Below are 22,985 nucleotides of genomic sequence, written 5' to 3'. Positions count from 1 at the left end.
TATCATACGGGTATCTGAGATACCCTCCTTGTTAGGCCAGTTCCCTACCGTGTAACATACGAGTATCTGAGACATACTGGTTGTTAGGCTAGTTCTCACCATTGAAACATTCGGGTATCTGAGACGCCCTTGTTGTTAGGCTGGTTCTCTACCTTGTAACATACGGGTATCTGAGACAACCTTGTTGTTAGGCTGGTTCTCTACCTTGTAACATACGGGTATCTGAGACAACCTTGTTGTTAGGCTGGTTCTCTACCTTGTAACATACGGGTATCTGAGACAACCTTGTTGTTAGGCTGGTTCTCTACCTTGTAACATACGGGTATCTGAGACAACCTTGTTGTTAGGCTGGTTTTCTCCCCTTCAACATACGGATATCTGAGCCAAATAGATAAAGGACAGGGAACCAGTCTATAAAATGCCCTAGTCGGAAAAAATTGTGAATACATACATGTAATACCAACAATCAGAGATCCCCAAACTATCAACACTAAAATCCTCAAACAACCCCTCCCCCTAAAAATGTCTAATTATAAGGTTAATTGATTATTACTTCAGCTTGGTTCATTATAAAGCCATATGATCTTTTACAAAATGATAGGTGAAATATGACCTTGAAAAATGGCAAACGAAAGTGACCTTGAGAAAACCGGAAGTAGCTATTTTTGCACTTTTTTCATGGAAAAGTACTCGGAATCCATATATTTTGTAATATAGATACATAAACTTCTTACTCGAGACCAGAAGTGACTTTCGATCAACCGGAAGTGGCCAATTATCTCCTGTTTTACATACAAAAGTATATAGAAACTATATATTTTGGAATCAGTGTGAAAGAAGCTTTCTTATGAGACCGGAAATAACATTTACTTCACCGGGAGTAGCTCATTATCTCTCAAACAACCCCTCCCCCTAAAAAAAAAGATGAGAGAAGACTATTCCACTGACGATGGACCCGACATTGAACATGCATATAATCATTCGGCGGGCTTAATCTATTTTTTTTATAGATTAAAAACTTAAAGGGTCATTAGCTGTCAAATTCATGTTCACCTATTTGACTCAAATTCTCATATTTGATTTATAACCTACTAAAACGTATATGCAACTTACAAAAAGTCTAAAATGAACAATTAACAATGCATGGACTCGATGATATGTATCCGTACTTCGTGTGTATTTTAGTCTAGACGCCATCTAATTAACAATCGATGTGACCTCCTAAGACTTCCGACAGTCATATAACCCGATATAAACATAAATATAAACTAGAAAAAACCCGCGCGAGCGCGGCTTGAAGACTACTTGAAATTTTTATAGGTTCGTGTTTCTCAACTGTTTTTAAATGTTTTTATGCACTGATGCATTATGTTGATAGTTTTGATTAGTTTGTCAATTCTTCTTCCATATGAGTTTGAATGTCCAATTAGTAGCTTCTGTCTCACACCGGTGTTACACAGGTGCTCCTAGAACAGTGGAAACAACTCAGAGAAGAAGAAGACAACCTAGAACACTGATATTAAAAAATTTCTCAGTGGTGCTAGTTTGTAGTATTTCTTTTTTTTCGAAAGGTGCGAGTGAGGTTCTATCTTTATGGAATACAGGTGCTCCAAGAACGGAGGAAATAACTAAGAGAAGACACTCTAGAACTCTCTGATGATTTAAAACATTTCTTCAGTGGTGCGAGTTTGTAGTATTTTTTTTCGAGTGGTGCAAGTTCTGTCTTTGTGTGACACGGGTGCTCCGAGAAAGGAGGAATTTACTAAGAGAAGAAGAAAACAATCTTAATATGATTAAACACATTTCTTCGAGTTTGATAAAGTGATGCAAGTAATTAGTGAGAGTGTTTGAGTGGTGCCAGTTGGCCGTGGGCCGAGTTGTCATAAATTCAAGGCAAATTGAATACAAAACCATTTCCGCCTGCTTACAAAACGTAGACGGTAAAAACAGATAATGCACTTTTGTAAACATTGTATAGGAACATTGTTTAGCAAAACAAATCGTGCATAATTCAGATTAACAAAGCAAGTTAACACGTATTAATAATTGATATTTCAATATTGAATTTCAGTGTGCAATATATGCATAATAAAACGAACATGAATCAAAGACAGTTGATCGGAACTGAAATACCAACACATAGTTAATTTTCCGGCATTTGATGTCTTATCCTGAGACGAAAAAAGTGAGTAATTCTTTATCTCATTTAAGTCAACAGCTGTTGCTGAGGGAAAACGGTAGTATTTATTCTTCCATAGGCGAAAATACTAACATTTTCTAAATTTACCACTTTTTATAATAAAAACCTGGACAAAAAAGTTATGTGTGGTGGGTATTAGTACTTTATCATTCTGTTTTAAAAATTGAAGTCAAATAGTATCATGACCATCTTCCAACGGAGCTTGTTTATTTTATCCATGCCCACCGTCATTTTAAACCAAATTTATAAAATTGTGGAAGTATTTTCGAATAATTCTCAACAAAATATTTTAATGGGTTTCAAAATTTATATTGTAAATATAGTTTTACACACTGCAGTTATTCATAGATAACTAAAAAAAATATATTGTATTACATCCAATTACAGCGCTCCTAAGTTGACTTCCTTAACCTGCCTTGGGTACACAAAAGGCCAACCTAATGCTGGGAAAATGTTATACTACTTTTTTCCCTGTATCTCAGCCGCAATATTTTGAACAATAAGTTGACTCGTTATTTGATTATTTAACGTGTTAAGCACTAAACTACAAAAAATCGTCTTTCTGAAGTAAACATGCAGAATCGTACTATCTTTCGGTAAAATTAATTAATTATTTTGGTTCCAAATGACCGTACTAGAGTAGATTCACTTAAAACTTACATAAGAAATAAGATAACAAATGTTTGCGTTAATTCGTAAATTTTTGTGTTATAACGCAAAGGTTTGCGTATAACGCAAACATAGGAAGAAATATTAAAACAAAAAAATTGTGTGGCGCTAATACGCTTCCGTAGAAACACACAAATCAAATTAAAAAGTATAAAATATTATTGTAGCAAATCAACTTCAGTCAAACACAATCAATTACAGATCCAGGTCTATACTATACGCGATCTACAAAAGCAACTTTGAATAAATGCGTCTAGATAAATAGCTCAAGGCTATTCTACTTAGTCCCGGCTGCCACATCACAAAGTACTCAAACTCGGATAAGAAATCGTGTCGTCCTTCACACTAGATTTCCTAAAGCAACGTTATACACGGGTATTTAGCACCTTTGAACAAGGGTAAAATTTGTCATTTCCCACATTTTATGTCAAAGAAAACACTATGCTGAACATTTTTTTTATTCCGGAAACTATAAACTTATATGCCAATAGTAAAATCAGGACTTGTTCCTCAGACGCAAATCATTCTTTAATTGTTAAAATTATCTACAACATATATCGTGTAAATATAAGAGTATAAAAATAAAACAAGTATGATTTTCCGATATAAGGGACGACTATTTGTTTTTCGGAAGGGGTAGGATATTTTTTTGTATTCACTATTTTTTTCTGTTCTTACCAAAGTCCTCTAACCAGAAAATAAAATGGTCGTCCCTTATCATATCAATGTTAGAATAAATTGAATTCCGCTGTAACCGTTTGTCTTGACTTTTTATCAACTGCCTTCACTTCTAATTCAGTATTCCCTATAACAAATGACACTTTCACATCCCTCTCTTCCTGGCAGACGTCAGGAAAAGTTATGATTACTGATCCCAACGGCTTACAGTCCGTTTCATCTATGTAAACAGGTTTTTCATTGGATGAAAAATACAATTCAAATTCCATTGTTTTCTGATTCGGGTCTATTGTTAGATATTCGCTATCAATGGATGTACCGGCATCAACAAGTTGGTTTTTTCTGATAATGACATCAAAAATGTGCCTTGCTAATTTCGACCCATTTTTCTGGACAACAAGATGTGCTTCATCGTGAATAGCAGGATCGAATTCATCGCTGATGCCAACACCGTATGTATATCGCATTACACGGGATTGTAGATAGGACGGGTTGTGGCCAAATAATACAGCCCCTTTTAAAACAGTTAACCCTGCTGCTTCTGGTACGATCACTCTTGTATCAGGAAATGCAGATTTCACTTTGTCTTGCATCAAGGAACTTTCTGCAAATTCACCTACAAGAAGTATCTGAGTTACATCAGATACTGCCGGTTCTTGAAGCCTCGTTTTAATGAGATCTAATATATTATTGATTGTCACATTAAAAAACGCTTTCATTAAACCTATTTCAACATGCATTGAGTCATCCTGAAGTTCAATAGCACTAGAAAACTTTGATGCATCTATAGCAGACCGAAAGTTTTTACCTAATACTTGTTTACATTTCAAATCCAAAACAGATAATGGGATACTGACTTTCACTTTTTGTGAAGTCGTTGTAGAAATATTGCGCTTTACATTTTCGAACCCTTGGAAAATTCCAATGTAAGCCATTGGATAATTTTGTTGAATATCTGAAATAATGTCTTTTCCAACTATAGCAGTAAACATTTGTAAGAACCTATCGTCCACTGTGGCACCACCATAACTGTTTCCTGTCGCAAAGATCAATTCTCGTAATCTTGAACTTGATATTTTTTCATGAGCTGTAATATCTGTCGTGCCACCTAGAAAGTGAGAAAGGAAATATATTGACATTTTTTTAAATACAAGACGATGTGGTATGATTGCCAATCAGACAACTCTCAACCAGAGAATAAATGACCTCGAAGTTAGCAATCATAGGACACCGTACGGCCTTCAACAAGAAACAAAAACTATCTCGCTTAATGTTCCCTTAAATAATGTTAGTCTCAAATATGCATTACCTTATTGAAGACGTTTGTAAGCAATTCGAAATTTTGGGACAAGCATGTTTCTCTCGACTTTGAACTAAAGAGCGAACCATTTTTCAATAAGATATACAAACTCTTTTTTTTTTAAACTCTTTTTTTTTAAACTCATTTATCATATTTATTTTCCCCCTAATATTTTAAAAGAAACCATCCATTTGCTGACTTCCCTTCTTTTAAAAAATGTTTTTGTTTCAATACATCTAAAATTGAATAATTCATTAACAAAACCATTTAAAAAAGATGAATGGTCGGTGCCTAAATCAACTGAGCCAACAAAGGAGACTCTGTCTTTTTACGCCGCATCCACACTGTGACTACCGACCATCTGATAATAATCAACGATAATTAACCTCTACCACCTGTAGAAATCCTCTGTCGGTATCTGGCTATTCCATTGCCATAAACATAGACCACACATCTATTTTTTTATTCATTTATGAAATAAACAAAAAAATCTGCAAGTTTAATTTTGTAAATACTCGTAAATGAGAAAAATTCAAACATCCTTTACAGACTGAACATGAATGGAACGACTCAAAAACGGGAAAAATAACAAACAAGAAATTAAAGTTATCTTGCAAGGCGCCTATTCGTGTTTAATATAAATAAGAAGATGTGGTATGAGTGCCAATGAGACAACTCTCCATCCAAGTCACAATGTATAAAAAGTTAACAATTATAGGTCAAAGTACGGCCTTCAACACGGAACCTTGGCTCACACCGAACAGCAAGCTATAAAGGCCACCAAAATGACTAGTGTAAAACAATTCAAACAGGAAAACTAACGGTCTTATCTATATGAGAAACGAGAAACACCTATGAACCACACCAACAAGCGACAACCACTGAACAACGGGCTCCTGACTTAGGACAGGTGCTTACAAATGCAGCGGGTTTAAACTTTTTAACAGGCGCCAACCTTCACCCTAACCTGAGATAGTAGTGTAACATTACAACATAAAAAGACACGTTATGAAATATCAATTGAAATGGCTTCACTCGATCAAATAGACATTTCAACAAAAACAAGTAAACATACACTTAACGAATAAAGTTGATCTATGGCACAATATAAATACAATGAATATTAAAACATAATCAAGTCCAATTTACCTACAAAATTCTTGTTTCTGTTGAATTGTTAAAGAAACCATTCAGACCATGAGAAATAAACAGTTTGTATCATTCAGACCATGAGAAATGAACAGTTTGTATCACTCAGACCATGAGAAATAAACAGTTTTTATTTCAATTTACCTCCTAGAGCAACAACTAAGTATTTTGTTCCAGGAAGAGAAGCGCTGAAGTCAGGTAACTTTTGTTGACAAAAGATGGATGCGGCTTCCGGTTCCAAAGCTATCTGAAACTGGTCTTCTGGTATACCAATCTACAAGGAAACAGTCTGAAAATGTATATGTTAGACGGGGAAATCAGGCTTAAAAAGTAAAAAAAAATATTAAAATACAGCTGTCCAATTTTGTTTTTAAATGTAGTCCAAGGTTATCTTTAATGTTCAAGAAGTACGTCTCATTATTTCAATAAAGAAGCTGTAAAATGGCATTGATATATAAAATACAGCTGTCCAATTTTTTTTTAAATGTAGTCCAAGGTTATCTTTAATGTTCAAGAAGTACGTCTCATTATTTCAATAAAGAAGCTGTAAAATGGCATCGATATATAAAATACAGATGTCCAATATTCAATTTCGAGTTCAATTAAAGGGAAATCATATTTTGTTCAATCATAGAAATTTCATTATCTTGGGTTTTTTTAATGCACAGGATTACATTTTGCTCCCTACAGACAACAAAAAACCATGTTTTTGTTGCCCCAATATTAAATTCACTTCTGTATAAGACTTAAATCACCTGCAATGAAAACGCCACCGACATCCGTTTTACATATATTTATGAGCGATGCCTTTTTAATCAATGAAGATCTGGTAGTTATTTGTATCTAGTATATATATATTACGTCTATTTGTCCTATCAAAAATCTACAAAAGGCCATTTTATCTTTCAATGGTCTATAAATATAATTTCTCAACTTACAAAGTCGATACTTTTTCGTATGAACTGTTTCGCAGCATCATTCCAGAAGGTCGGAACTGGCATGACCCATCTTATATTTTCCATCTTTACATCTAAGCCTTTACATTGTATAACATATGCCAGGGATTTCTTGAGCACCAATATAGTTTCTCGAAAAACAATTAAAGCTTCTATTGGTTTTCCAGATATATCTTTTATTGTCATTTCAGTTGAAATATGCTAAAAAAAATAAACAAGTTAAGTAATCTTAATTTTTCACGGTTTATAAGTTACTTCATCTTAAAAAACAATATCTATTTGCATGCTGCATGCCTTGTTTTATCTGGTACTGCATATGTTTTTATATTCGGTGAAAAATTCATCAGAGCTGATGTTTGAATTGTTTGTCAATATGCCGAGTCAAAATAAAGTTTTACTTAGTTACTTACATAAGCAGTGGAGTAAATGCAATCGTAACTACTAGTACTCGGTAATTCTCGGTAGCGAGAACAGCCGAGTAGTAATAATTGGGACTATATATATATATATATATATATGATTATGAGAACAATTTACCCAGCAAAGTAATCAAAATATAACAATTAGCAGATTACCGAATGAATACGTCAGTTTATTCTCTTAAAACAATTATTACAGAAAACATATACAAATTAACAATGTACAAAATCATAGTGCATGTGTGAATTACATAATTATACATGTATAAAGTAATACCAAAAAGTTCTAACCTGGAGGAACAACCTTCTCTTGGATGTTCTTAATAAATGTACACAGTTTTTCTAATATAATTACATTGTTGGAAGAAAATAGCTGTTCAAACTTATAAATGTTAACATTTTCGTGACAAAAAGGGAGAAACAGATTTTTTCTTGCATTATTAAAGTAGCTACATGACATAATATAGTGGTATTCGTCACCGATATCCATCGAGTCACAGAGAGGGCACACTCTTTCGCTTCTTGGCAAATTGCGCCATCTCCCGGTCTCGACTGGCAATCGGTGACTACCATATCTAAATTTACAAGGATGTACATATAGTAGGGTGATAACGCTGAGATATATTTTTCAAAACAAAAATGAGTTTTGAATAATCTATAGCACAATGCCTTAGGAGACTGTATAAATTGATCCGTAAGTTTCTGTTCAACACACTTTGAAATCCATATTGACGAAAAACAGTTTGGTTCTGCCAAATATTTGACATACCACAATCATCTAAAATATTCTTTATAAATTTGAACCACTTAGATTCATAACCATAATCTGTGTAGTAAACATGTAACAATTTATATAATAATGATGAACATTTTGTTTCATTTTCTTTAACCAGTCTACGCCAGAAATTTATCATTCGTATCTTTATTTGTAGTGATATAGGAAATATTCCTAGATCACCATTATATACAATATTGTTGGGTGTAGATTGCATCAAGTGCAATATAAGTTTACAAAATCGCAACTGTATACTTTCAAGAACATCTAAATTTTCAAAACCCCAAATTTCTGATCCATATAATATTACAGGTTCTAATAATTTCTTAAACAAATCGATTTGACATTCAATAGATAAGTTATTTCTTCTACATTTCTTCAATAATCCATACATAGCTTTAGTTGCTTGTTCCTTTAGATACTTTCTTGTAGACAGGAATGACCCACTTTTACAAAAGAATATACCAAGATATTTATCTTAGAGACATGTCCTTGTCTCTAACACACTTTTCATTGTAACCGATGTTCTATTTTTCGAATGTAACTTCATTGTTGCGACGCATCACCGTATTTTATCTGACCATTAACACCTAGTTTGACAGGACCCACTCATCCGTTTGGAGCAACGAGTCCAGACACTTTTTGTGGGGTTTGTGTTTCTTATTCTTTAGTATTGTCGTTTTTTATTTGACCTAGGTTTGTCCGAACCACTCACCGTTCTGAAGCAACGAGTTCCGCCAGTTTTTTTTATGTTCGTGTTGCTCATTCTTTAGTTTTTGTCGTTTTGCCTGTGTTTCTTTGTTTTTCTTCGATTTTGATTTCCTTTGATATCTTATTTCTTTTTTAAAAGTATTTTAGTTGTTTTTGACTGAAAAAAAATGTTGGACAGAAATGTTTTGATAGTAAACATATCAAACAGAACCCCACTTTATTTGAACTTTGGTGGATAGTCTCATTGGCAACCATATCTCCTTATTCTTATATACAAAGCTGAATTTTCTTGAATTAAGCAGTACATTCCACTGTAGGGCATAACTCTTACGTATGATTAATTCTTCAAAACTGGTCGATTAGAAAGAAGGTTGAGAATAAACTCATCATAGATACTAGGAATAACATTTTGTACGCAAGACGCGCGTTTCTTCTCCAACATACTCATCAATGATGCTCGAATCAGAACAGTTAAAAAAGGAAAGTAAAGCATGAAGTTATAGAGCATTGAGGACCCAAAATTCCGAAAGTTTGACAACTACAGGTAAAGGTAATCTATAATAGTTCCTGGGGAAGAAAATCCTTAATATCTCAATTCATTGTTTTGTAAACAGTTAATTGAGATTTCTACTACAATTTAATAAGGAGCTAATGTATCTCTAAAACCGAGCAGAAATTTCGCATTGTAACAAGCCACATATAGACCCCTTTAAGAGTAGTTGCAACGGTTCTTTAACGTATTATACAAGATAGAGGGATACACTATATTTATACGAGGCATTAAATTCAACTTGCCTACACGTTTCTTAACCATATTCATCTTGAAGAAAAACCCACTGTCTTGAAAAATAGACATTGAAGTGTCTTTACCATGAAGAAGAGACATCTAGAGGTAAACCTACCTCTTAAACAATAGATATGTAATGTGTCTTTACCGTGGAAAAGAGGTCGACTTGCGGTCTTTTTCAACAGACAAGTGTCTTTACCAAAGACGTTAATGTAAACCTACTATCTTAAACAATAGTCATTTAAGTATATGTACTGTGGAGAAGAGGAATACTTTCAGACTTTTAAAACAGACAAGTGTCTTTACCAAATTTAAAGACATCTATAGGTAAACCTACTATCTTAAACAAAACAAATATGCAGTCAAGTGTCTTTCCCATGTAAATCTAAGAGGTGGAATATGTATAAGAAAGACAATAACGACACAGAATATTGCTTTCTATTTATCTTAGTATATACCTCATTCTCATAAAGATCCATTTTGAATTTCTGTAAGAAGTAATGACCAGTGTGTTGTCCATTTTTTACCAATTCAGAATATATCTTGATAGCGTCGTTTCCAAAGCCCACGAACTCTTTTTCTGGACTTAGTAATAAACACGTTGGGACTTTCTCCACATGCTGTATGTCCAAAGGATTCTGTCTTGTCGAGAATGCAAATCCAGAATATGTTGTTCCTAAATCCAATGCAGCAACGACTGTATAATCATCTCTACATGAAGTTATATCTGTAAAAAACATACATAGATCAACACCTCATATTTTTCTTTAGTTCAAAACACCTATATATGAAGACCCGAGAAGGGACATAGCATATTCATGATAATTCATACGTACTGATGGGTATTGAATATTAAAAAAACAATAATAACTAGGGGAATTGTTATGATTAAAAATGATTCTTGGAATCTCCGGACGTTTCTAATATTACCACAAAACATTGAATCAAAAAAAAAAAAAAAAAAACAAATGATATAATTTCCGTGCGCACAAGTGTCACGTGTTTCTGAAATAACCCTCATCCAGTACTATTTTGAACCAGATTTCATTCCATTATCAAAATATTTAAAAAAAAGTATTATGTTATTGATATTGGTCAAACGTCAGGAAGTTAATTGGTCACTTGAATACTCTGTATCCAATCGGCTATCCTCGGGTGTCATATAGAAAAACGGAATCGGCCGAATTTAGACGAATACGTGACTCTGTATCCTCTTATCATTTTGATTTTATTTTTGTTATTCTTGCTTATATCAGTATGGTGCATATATGGATATGGCGTACATCTTGTATAGTATTTTATGGTCGAGATTCCTTCTATTTATTATTTTATATGGCGCATCATTGCTCCACGTGTTTCAATTTTCATTCGAAGCTCCTCACTCAGTTAACACACAAGAAACCTCACTCTAACGGAAAAAAAAAGTCTTTCGTTAAAATCTAATGCATATACAATGTATATATATAAGAGTTTCACTGACCAACCACTCAAGGATTCCAAGAATTTTTACTTACGTTTGGCCGTGTCAGTTGACATATTCTCTGTGTCTGGTGTTGTGCCATGTTTTGCTGCAAAGGTTTTAGAAAATTAAAATGAAGGCTTATGCCTGATTAATCATGTGTTTGCCTATGCTTAAATAAATTTTGCGATCACTGTTCTAATGAATGACAGGATGCAAATTAAACGGTTTTTTTTAATTCATTTTCGTCGTATCTTACTTTGAAACGAGACTTCAATCAACGATAGTCTAATGAGGGTCTGGAGAGAGTTAACAGACTAGAGAATAATGTGCTAAAATTTAAAGAATAAAGAAATGAAGACCCCCTATTTCACCACCACCATCCAGTCCCTCTTTGAAAGTATGTGCTGCGGCGATTGTGACTTGCAATAACGCTGCTTTACAGCTTCTGTATAACGATGTATTTAGTCGACGTTTGTACTATGAGACACTTTTTTATTTTTAAATACTAGTACCACGTGTTGACTTCTTAATAGCTTTATGTTGTTTGTGTATAGCTATCCCATCAACATTAATAGCCCAATTAGCCGTATCAGAAACTGAAGGACTATGGGCAATTCAATTGGTCGCACCCGAAAATGAAAATAACGTCACGTCATTGCTTGAATTTCCATTGTTTAGGACGTTTTTAACCAATTACAACGTTTTGATGTAAACTTTTGAAAATATGACCCTGAATGCATTAGATTCTGAAACGGTGAATTCTATTTTAATGTCGATCTTGCATTGAAGTGAGGTAAATCAAACGCTAAGTTTAGCTTAAACTATTAATGATAGGTATTTTTATATGCTAAATATGTATTTACATAATTTCCATCCGAATGGACCAGGATGTGTGTACATCGTCTTCTTATCTTTTAATACATCAGCACGTCGATGTTCCCGCCTTACTGAAAAGAAAATATTTTGAATTATATACATTTCTTTATTTTAGCAAATTAAGGACCATTAGCTATAGCTCCTTTTGAAAATAAAAATGACGCTGTGTTTATTTGTGCGTCCGAAGCGCAAGCTTAGGACCAGAAAGGACGTTACAAAGAATTGCCAAAACCATATGGGTCAACTTTGACTGACGGTGTAGGAACCTGAATGTCTTAAAAATTTCAATATCTATTGACGATGAATTGAAGAAAAGTTATTTATAAATTAAGTCTGTACAGAAGCACTGACTACTGAGCTGAAGATAACCTCTAGGACTAGCAGTCCACCAGCAGCGGTATCGAACCAGTGTTTAAAAAGAAAATTATAACACTTTTAAGTTTAGTGATACCGAATAAAATTGAGAATGGAAATGGGGAATGTGTCAAAGAGACAACAACCCGACCATAGAGCAGACAACAGCCGAAGGCCACCAATGGGTCTTCAATGCAGCGAGAAACTCCCGCACCCGGAGGCGTCCTTCAGCTGGCCCCTAAACAAATATGTATACTAGTTCATTTAATGGACGTCATACTAAACTCCAAATTATACACAGGAAATTAAAATTAAAAATGATACAAGACTAACAAAGGCCAGAGGCTCCTGACTTGGGACAGGCGCAAAAATGCGGCGGGGTTAAACATGTTTTTTTTAGATCTCAACCCTCCCCTTATACCTCTAGCCAATGTAGAAAAAACAAACGCACAACAGTACGCACAGTAAAGCTCAGTATAAGAGAAGTCCGAGTCCGATGTCAGAATAGGAAACAAAAGAAAATAAACAAAATGACAATAATACATAAATAACAACAGACTACTAGCAGTTACTGACATGCCAGCTCCAGACCTCAATTAAACTGATTGAAAGATTATGTCTTCATCATATGAATATCAGGCACAATCCCTCCTGTTAGGGGTTTAGTATTATACCGTCATAAAATATATGAGAAGAACATATAACCCGTGTCATGCCAACAACTGGTTTTAGAATAAATGTGTTTAATTCCGATGCAAAGACCCTATAAGTGAATCAATATTAAAGCCAAAATATGCAATCTTTAATGACCTGACAACAGTATCGTAACTATATCCCTTCTTAATAAGTCTGTTTAAAGATTTTGTTAGCTTTTGATGTGAATACTGACATTTTTTGTGCTTTGTAAAGAATATTACAATAAAAGATTGGATGTGAAATACCCGAACGTATAAGATGTCTGCATGTTGAGTTATATTTACGAATGATGTCCTTATACCGATGATAAAATTTAGTAAATGTTTTGACTAGTTTATGATATCGACGTGCATTTCTGCATTTATCTTTGGTTTCAGGAGTTGAATCCTTTAAGGTGGCACGGTGGTATTTCCTGGCCCATAGGGATAATAATAGCCTTTTTAGAATTATCACCACTTTCAAACATTGGCCAAGAACCTACATACACAGTTATTTGAAGTACTATCATTATAATATTCATGTATGATGACCGTTTACTTTTCTGTTATCTTTATAAACCTAAGGTCACTAGTGCTTTTAGGTTTTTTATCATGCAGTGAATACAAAATTTGAAATAAATTGAGAATGTGTCCCCATGGCCACAGATGATGCCCCCGCTTGCATACAACATTATAAAGGGACATAACTCAAGAACGATAAAAGTGACGCTACCCAAATTTGTACTTGATCTGAGTTTTGTGGTAATAATCATTGTGTATAGGTTTCATGTTTGGTTGGGGCAAACTTAAGATAGAGAACGGAAACTAAAAATTTTGCATTTTTTTTCCATTTATAAAGGGGCATAACTTCAGAATGGTTAAAGTGACCCCACCAAAATTCAAACTTGATCTGTATTGTGTGGTGATAAGCATTGTGTATAAGTTTCATAACATTTGGTTGAGGCAAACTGAAGTTAGAGAACGGAAACTAAAAAATTTGCAAATTTTCCATTTTTAAAGGGGCATAACTCTAGAACGGTTGAAGTGACGCTACCACAATTCAAACTTGATCGGTACTTTGTGGTAATGAGCATTGTCTATAAGTTTCATAACATTTGGTTGAGGCAAACTAAAGTTAAAGAACAGAAACGAAAAATTCAGTATTTTTTCCATTTGTAAAGAGGCATAACTCTAGAACAGTTAGAGTAACGCTATTAAAATTCTAACTTGTCCTGTATTTTGTGGTAATAAGCATTGTGTATAAGTTTCATAACATTTGGTTGAGGCAAACTTAAGTTAGAGAACGGAAACTAAAAATTTTGCAATTTTTCCATTTATAAAGGGCATAACTCCAGAATGGTTAAAGTGACCCCACCAAAATTCAAACTTGATCTGTATTTTGTGTTAATAAGCATTGTGTAAAAGTTTCATAACATTTGGTTGAGGCAATTTAAAGTTAGAGAACGGAAACTAAATATTTTGCAATTTTTCCATTTATAAAGGGGCATAACTCTAGAACGGTTAAAATGACACCACAAAAATTCAAACTTGATCTGTGTTTTGTGGTAATAAGCATAGTGTATAAGTTTCATAACATTTGGTTGAGGCAAACTCAAGTTTGAGAACGGAAACCAATTTTGGGACGTACGGACGAACGTACGTACGTACGGACAGAGGGACAAGGGTAAAACTTAATGCCCCCTCCGCTACGGCGGGGGCATAAAAAGTTCTCAAATATCCATTTTCACCTGTATGTTAAATTATTTCATATTTTTCTACATCTGATTCATCCCTCAGCTTGGGAAATATGTTCAGTAGATACTCATGATACTGTATTTTGTCCAATCACAGTGTTCAGATACATAAATTCCGGAATGTAAATACTAACGTGCAACCTACAATCTTGTAACACTTCTATGTAGTTACCTTTCGAATCAATATCTCTCCAATCAGTAACTCTTACCTTTCGGGTCAGTGTCTGGCTTAATAGTATTACATTTACTACACGATTCATTGTTAGGACTATTTTCCTTATAACATTCAGGACAGATCCACATTTTGATAATTTCTAAAAATAAATAAATCAATCTTCAAAATATCATATATGACACGTTCATTTTTTTCGTGCTTAAAGTAAATTTCGATTACACAACTTAACAGTATACAGATAATAAAATGCTTCGCTGAGCGCATCCAGATACGACCGCAGAGGTCTAACCCTGAACAGTTGGGGCAAGTTTTGACACAATATTCAAACTTGATACGGTCTGAATTTGGATTGTGATCAAATTTTTGACATAATATAGGTTTCTGACACAAAATAAATGTGGTCAAAGATCTTAAAAATTTGAAATGGGACATTTAATTTACCTAGAATGGTCTGATATCCAAAATCTAACAACATGGTTAGATTCAGCATATAAAAAAACACCAAAAATTTAATTTTAGTTGAAATCAAACAAAGTTTAATTTTAGACCCTTCAAACCTTAATATGGACTAATTTGAAAAACAGGGCCCAAAATAAAAAATCTAAATGCACAATAAGATTCAGCATATCATACAGCCGCAAGAATTCAGTTTTTGATGATATCAAACAAAGTTTAATTTTGAGAGCCTTCAAACCTTAATATGGACTAATTTGAAAACCGGGCCCAAAATAAAAATCTAAATGCACAATAAGATTCAGCATATCATAGAGCCGCAATAATTCAGTTTTTGATGAAATCAAACAAAGTTTAATGTTGAACCCTTTGACACTCAATGTAGACCAATTTAAAAATGGGGCCCAATATCCAAAAAAGTAATACAAGGTTAAAACTCCCAAACATTAAAGACTTTAAATTAATCCCATTGAAATTGGTTAAAAGATTTGTATTTATTTTCAATTGAAGATTTCTTGCTATTGCGCAATACTGTGCAATTTTAGATTTCTTGCTATTGTGCAATACTGTGCTATTGTGCAATACTGTACAATTGAAGATTTCTTGCTATTGCACAATACTGTGTTGGTGCGCAATACTTTGCTATTGCGTAATACTGGCCAATTGAAGATTTCTTGCTATTGCGCAATACTGTATAATTGAAGATTTCTTACTATTGCGCAATACCGTGCATTGAAGATTTCTTGCTATTGCGCAATACTGTGCAATTGAAGATTGCTTGCTATTGCGCAATACTGTGCATTTGGAGATTTCTTGCTATTGCGCAATACTGTGCAATTGAAGATTTCTTGCTATTGCGCAATACTATGCAATTGAAGATTTCTTGCTATTGCCCAATACAGTGCAATTGAAGATTTCTTGCTATTGCGCAATACTGTGCTATTGCTCAATACTGTGCTATTGTACAATACTGTGTTATTGCGCATTACAGTGCAATTGAAGATTTCTTACTATTGCGCAATACTTTGTAATTGAAGATTTCTTGCTATTGTGCAATACTGTGGAATTGAAAAATACTGTGCTATTGCGCAATACTGTGCAATCATTTGAAATTTCAAAAATTTTGAAGAAAAAAATATGAACCCCCCAAAAAAAATTGGAAAAAAAAATCCCTCCCCCAAACTTTTTAAACCCACTCCCCCTTGGAGTAATTACCCCCAAATTAATCCAAGCCTTCCCTTTGTGGTATGGAACCTTGTATTACAATTTTTGAGAAATCCATACACTTAAACACAAGTTACTGTCTGGAAACTAGAAAAAATGCTTGTTTTTGGCCCCTTTTTTGCCCATAATTACTGAACCGTTAGGGCAATTACCCCAAAACTCAATCCCTGCCTTCCTTTTGTGATATGGAACCTTGTGGTACAATGTCTGAGAGATCTATACACTAACACACAAGTTATTGTCCGGAAACTACAAAAATGCTTGTTTTTGGCCCCGAATTCCTAAATTGTTGGTACATTTTGTACCATAACCCCCAAAATCAATCCAAACCTTCCTTTTGTGGTATTGAACGACCTGGTAAAATTACTCAGAGATCCATTCACTTAAACTAAAGTTATTGTCCGGAAACCAAATGTGTCTTCGGACGACGCCGACGCAGACGACGACGACGACGACGACACCATATCATTATACGACGCAAACATTTTTTTGCGGTCGTATAAAAAGAATGATGCTGTTTTTTATCGAGTATGATGCTGTTTTAGTGAGTATGATGCTGTTTAAGTGAGTATGATGCTGTTTTAGTGAGTATGATGCTGTTTTAGTGAGTATGATGCTGTTTTAGTGAGTATGATGCTGTTTTTAGTGAGAATGATGCTGTTTTAGTGAGAATGATGCTGTTTTTAGTGAGTGTGATGCTGTTTTTAGTGAGAATGATGCTGTTTTAGTGAGAATGATGCTGTTTTTAGTGAGTATGATGCTGTTTTTAGTGAGAATGATGCTGTTTTTAGTGAGTGTGGTGCTGTTTAAAATGGTATGATGTGGTTTAAGTGCGTGTGATGTTGTTTTTTGTGAGTATGATGCTGTTTTAATGAATATAATGCTGTTTAAGTGGTTATGATCATGATCCTGTTTTAGCGAGTATGATGCTGTTTTTAGCTTATTTGATGCTGTACATGTTTTAGTGAGTATGGTGCTGTTTAGCGAGTATGATGCTGATGCTATTTAAGGTAGATAGGGTGTCTTTTTCTGAGGTAAGCGGACAAAAAGTCAGAGGTGAAAAAGTCACAAATTTGATAGGACAAAATACTCAGGACAAACAGTCACAAATAAGTTGTTCATAATTGTTTGAATATGTAAGAGAAAGTTCTTTGAAAAAATTTCTTTTTATTTTACAGTTTAGAAAATTCATACGCCTTGATAAATGAAGATTGATCAAATTTGTATCATGCAAAGGTTTCTTGGCACCATGAAGTCATTTAATTACCACGGCAATTTGACAAATTGTTTTCCTAACAATCATCTGATCACTTTTTAGAATAAATTTTGTTTACAAAGTTGCTTTATATAGATATATAAGTTCAAAAAAAGATGAAAATATTTTTACAGAAAAATAAATTGTGACTTTTTGTCCTGTGACTTTTTATCCTTGACTTTTCGGCTGTGACTTTCTGTCCTACATTTATTAATAGTGAGAATATAGCTGTTTTTTATATGAGTATGAAACAGTACTTAATTGATTTCAGTGAGAATGACACAATCAAGTCATGTTTCTTTTAAAAATCTAGTAGACTAAAAATATAAGGAGACTAAAAGAGAGGGGAACGATACCAAAAGGACAACATCACTTATAAGCTGAAAACAAACTGACAACGCCATGGGTAAAAAAGAAAACGTCCAACAGACAAACAACAGTACACAAAACGCAACATAGAAACTAAAGACTGAGCAACACAGAATACAGAAAACGATAAAGTGCATCCATTTAGAAAAGGCTTAAACAGAACAGGCAAACAGTTCAAATTTGAACGAGGTCGATATGCCATAATGAAGGGGCCTGATGGGTTATTTTCGTTCTTCATGATCGGCGCATTTTCGCTATCGTGATCCGTTTTTCTACAGATTTTTTTTTTATTATTTTCGTGATCCGTGATCATGGAAATTTATTTTCTGTGAATCGTGATTGACAAAAAAATCAACTCGTGAATCGTGATGAGACCCCCCCCCCCCCCATCAGGCCCCTCATAATGAAATAATGTAGTTCAGTATTCATACATCCAAATGAGTGTACTGTATCTAACAAGAGGGATGATAGTAGTTTACTGATGTCCTAAACTCTTAAATAAATTTGGATATACTTTCTAAAGAAATGACACCATTTTAACACAATAATTTTTCAATTCTAGATTGAGATGCCAAATGTGTACTTTTCTTACCTAAAATTATAGTAGGGTTTAAGTTTAAAAGTATTCCTTTTTAGTGCTTACTGTAACCTATATATTTGAGCCTTGTCACACCATGTTTTATATAATTGATTGTATGATTTTAGACAAATTTAAGGGCAACGTTTTCAGGGCCGTTGCTACTGACCTCGTCTGAATTTCTGGCCAAAAAAAAAATAAGATGAAAAAAAAAAAGAAAATGGAGAAAGCTAGGCATGCAGGGGTAGAACACATCCTTGCATTTTCATATCAAGAATTAAGTAATGCATACTTCGAATAGTAATTAATAATGACGTGCAGCTTCTGTACTTTTATTTCAACGTTAGGTATCAAACTCTCTGCCTGATTACAATCGCCAGTAAACCGGCATTTGTTTCTGCAGTTATTCATATCCCGCGAAAATGAATTATTATTGGTAATGGATGTTTCCCCACATTATCAGTGCGCAAAGTAAATCAAAATTTATATAATTCGAATTCTTCAACTTGCTAGGTCAATATTATTAAAGAAGCATTAACAGCTCACGTAGGAGTATAAAAAAACCCACAATTTGTGTGCATTTCTCTTTCAAATATAATGAAGATTTGAGGCATTTTCAAATGTTTTGCTACAAACCTGGCTGCTATTCAAAAAGTAAACATGTATTTCGAATAGATGGAGGATTTGTTTGGATTAACGGCAAGTGGGCTTTATTTCAGCTATATAATGGAGAGCAGGTTATTCGAGTCATTCCATTCGAATGTTAAATGGATAGAACAAAACCTTAACAGACTGACAATTTGATTCCTTGATTTTGAATTTTCATGGAGTATTGTGGGAGTATTTCGGGCTTGCGAAAAAAAGACGGTCGCACAATTAAATATGGTAACGGTTGCTCGCCGAGAGTATCAAATTTGTATCATTATTGATGCGGGTTTTTTGCATTTATAAGATTAGCAAAATAAATTAATTATTCAATTCAAGTAGTCAAACGATGGGATCTTAGTGACACAAGAAAGGTCGAACTAGCATTCAAAGTGTTATTGAAAATGTTATTTTTTATGAAGCGTTGACCACACACACTTGTCCTTCTTTTTCTACTATCAAACATGTACCCTACTGTAAATGGTTGCATGTTTGATGATACAAAATTCGAGGCAAGCACCTGTCAGCGGGCTCTGATAGCCTAATGCAGTTCTTCATACAGTTAATATGAAACAAAAACGGCAAATATGATACAAAAACGGATGTAACAAGTAATATTTCGAAACCTAATTTTACAATTTTCGGCCGGGGGGCTTTGACCCCCTGGTTCCCCCATTACATGGGAGCCTTAGTCGGCGGCCCCCAAACCCCTGCCTCGTCTGTTTCTGAGGCCTAGTTACGGCCTTGGTTTTCTCCGATTGTATGTGCTTTCTATGCAATTGTTCACCTATTCTAAATGAATTCAATCAGTAACATTTCAGAAAATTAAAGAGAATATTGCATTATTTTTTTCTAGTTTCAGCTCTAGGTCAACGATATGAAAATTTACCAATTTGAGAGAGGATTGCGTGATGAAACACTAGTTTAACAACGGCAAATTGCAATGTACTAAACAATATCCGCAATCACATCAGGGTAAAGGTGTTATCATATTATCAATACTTATCAATACTAGTACTTATATTTGCATTGTATTCGAGTTTGTTAATTGTATTTTTGTTTGTTAATTATTGTATTTTTGTTAATTATTTATTGAATGTCATAAACCCTTCATTGCAGGGTATAAATGTCATGAATGTGCATTATAAATATAGATTATAATTTTATCTTAATATTTTTTACGAATTAGATGTTTGGTTGTAGATCCTTGTTAATTTCTCTATATAATGATTCTCATTTTTTGTAAAATTTGACAAATTGTATATATAGACACTTTACTGTCATTGTCTACTTTTTTCAGATCGCATGTTATTTGATCTTTCCCTATAATTTGGATGGGACGTAATCTCTGAAATTTTTATTTGGTTCTCAGAATCATCATTTATACGTTTAGAAGGAATGGTCTATAACCGACAGTCACACATTCATAATATAATACGCATAGCAGTGGCGGATCCAGAAATTTTCATAATAAAAGGTGGGGGCACTGACTGCCTAAGAGGGACCCGCTTCAGACATGCCTCAGTGATTCCCTATATAATCAACCAATTTTTAAAAAAAAAAAGGGGTCAGGCACCCTGCCCCCACCCCCCACCCTGCCCCCCTCAATCCGCCTCTTCATAAATTTGCAAATGCATGGATATAGTTAGCATGTTTAGGTGAAGTGATGATGAATTCACATGCAGGTACATTGGTAACATTTCTGTGTAGTGAGGCATTTAACATGTTTAGTTGGTATACTAAATTTAGCACATTTATAAAAAAAGAATATGTAACGATATTTACTTCAAAACTTGATAAACATAAATTGCTACTGATCAAATTTGACATATTAGAAAATATGAGAGACTAACTTAAAGCTTGGAAATAAAAACCAAAACAAACTCATCATCATAGTACACGATTGATAACGACCAATATTACATGTTTACATTTTGTACAAAGAATAATAATGATATTATGATTGTTTTTTAATTGTACATGTATATCCAAGTTTTAAAATCACATAATAATACTTACATTAACAGTAGGATGTCATTGAATTTCTTTAACTATACACAATTTCTCTAGGATATGTAACATACAAGATACTAAATTTACACTTGAAAGCGGAAATAAATATTCGACAAATACATGTATTTATTTATAAACATACACACATATATATGACATAGGTAGTTACTAATATTAAACGTCATAGTTCGCTTCGTCAGGGGATCAAATAAGATAAAACTATCAAACAAAATCAAAATCATAGCAATTTCTCTTTTATTATTTTTCCGACCTGGATAAAGATAAAGGTTGCATTTTATAGTAAGACCTTCGTCCAAGAGAAATATATTTTTAAAAGAATGCACACCAATCCGTCAGACAGAATAGAAATACGTATACATTATTATATGTACATTTTCGGAAAATATAAAAAAAAAATATATGTACGAGCTTTAAAAACAGGACGACAAGCGAGTACAAATAAATTTTATATTTTCGACATAATGACCACAATTATAATGTTTTTATTCTGTAATTTAAACCCGGCACTTTCATGTTTATTTGCTTAAACGCAGAGTGTTTTCTCTGATTTTTCAAAGAAATCGACATACGTTTAACGCGAACCACGAAGAGAACCCCAAAATAAACTTATACCCAAAAAGAAATATCCACTTTACCGTTTGCTCAACGTGTACAAATACAAATAGAGCAAAAATGTATTCGTGTTACTGTTATTTGTTCAATAGTTGGATAATTGTAGGATAAACATACAATACATGTATATTGTCGGAAAATATGAAATTTATTTGTATGAGCTTAAGGAACAGGACGCAAAGCGAGGCTCATCGAACTTCTCTCCTGTAGGTAGTACAAATAAATCATATATTTTCCGACTATGTACATTTATTGTTTTTATCCTGCAGTTTCCACTCAACACTTGAAACTTTAGTTGTCAAAATCCAAATCATTGTCTCTAATTTTTCAAGGAAATCGACATAGTTTAAACGCGGACCGCGAGGAGGACCCCAAAATGAACTGTTATGCAAAAAGAAATATCCACATTACCGCTTAATAAACAAGGAAGCGGGGTAACAGGAGACTTTATTTGTACAAGTACAAATAAAGCAAAAAATTATTTGTGTACCAGTTATTTGTACAATAGTTAGCTGATTGCATGATAAAAACGTTTATCCTGCAATTGGGTGTCTTATCATACATTAACAACCCAACATATATCGCTAGCCTGTATTTGTATACTATACAGATATTGATTAAAACATGTTAAAGCATTCTGCACATAGGCAAACATGAACAGCAGGATTAACTCAATTTTCAACGGCGCCAGTCTTCAAGTTCAAAACTTGAATGTGTAAATCACAAAATAAACCATGCAACAATGTCAATAATCAGTGAATGCAAGGACAGTTCGAAATTCTGCAGCGTAGGACAAATCAAACACCTTTGTCTTGAATCGAACGATGTTTTGTTATTTCTTTTTACTGTTGAAATTAGTTGTTATGTTAATATAATA

General features: G+C 33.7%; 1 protein-coding gene across 3 annotated transcripts in view; it reads right to left on the bottom strand.

Annotated features, from left to right (window-relative positions):
• Positions 1 to 3,010: 3,010 nt before the first annotated feature.
• Positions 3,011 to 22,985, bottom strand: part of LOC127713092 (heat shock 70 kDa protein 12B-like) — a 114,706-nt gene continuing 94,731 nt past the window's right edge. Inside the window, exons 1-8 of one of the 3 annotated variants that reach the window (XM_052219713.1) lie at positions 21,482 to 21,581; positions 14,974 to 15,078; positions 11,970 to 12,053; positions 11,159 to 11,212; positions 10,103 to 10,371; positions 6,935 to 7,153; positions 6,141 to 6,270; positions 3,011 to 4,655 (exon numbers count right to left, since the gene is read on the bottom strand). In XM_052219713.1, coding sequence (XP_052075673.1) covers positions 3,598 to 4,655; positions 6,141 to 6,270; positions 6,935 to 7,153; positions 10,103 to 10,371; positions 11,159 to 11,212; positions 11,970 to 12,053; positions 14,974 to 15,067 — 1,908 coding nt within the window. In that variant the 5' untranslated portion in view covers positions 15,068 to 15,078; positions 21,482 to 21,581 and the 3' untranslated portion in view covers positions 3,011 to 3,597. Of the gene's footprint in view, positions 4,656 to 6,140; positions 6,271 to 6,934; positions 7,154 to 10,102; positions 10,372 to 11,158; positions 11,213 to 11,969; positions 12,054 to 14,973; positions 15,079 to 21,481; positions 21,582 to 22,985 lie in introns of those variants that run through there. The other 2 variants (XM_052219714.1, XM_052219717.1) reach the window with 2 other exon arrangements.

The sequence above is a fragment of the Mytilus californianus genome, unplaced genomic scaffold (genome assembly GCF_021869535.1).
Source record: "Mytilus californianus isolate M0D057914Y unplaced genomic scaffold, xbMytCali1.0.p SCAF_8, whole genome shotgun sequence".
NCBI lineage: Eukaryota > Metazoa > Mollusca > Bivalvia > Mytilida > Mytilidae > Mytilus > Mytilus californianus.
The sequence above is the reverse complement of the archived record's forward strand: the minus strand, read 5'-3'. Positions and strand labels throughout refer to the sequence as shown.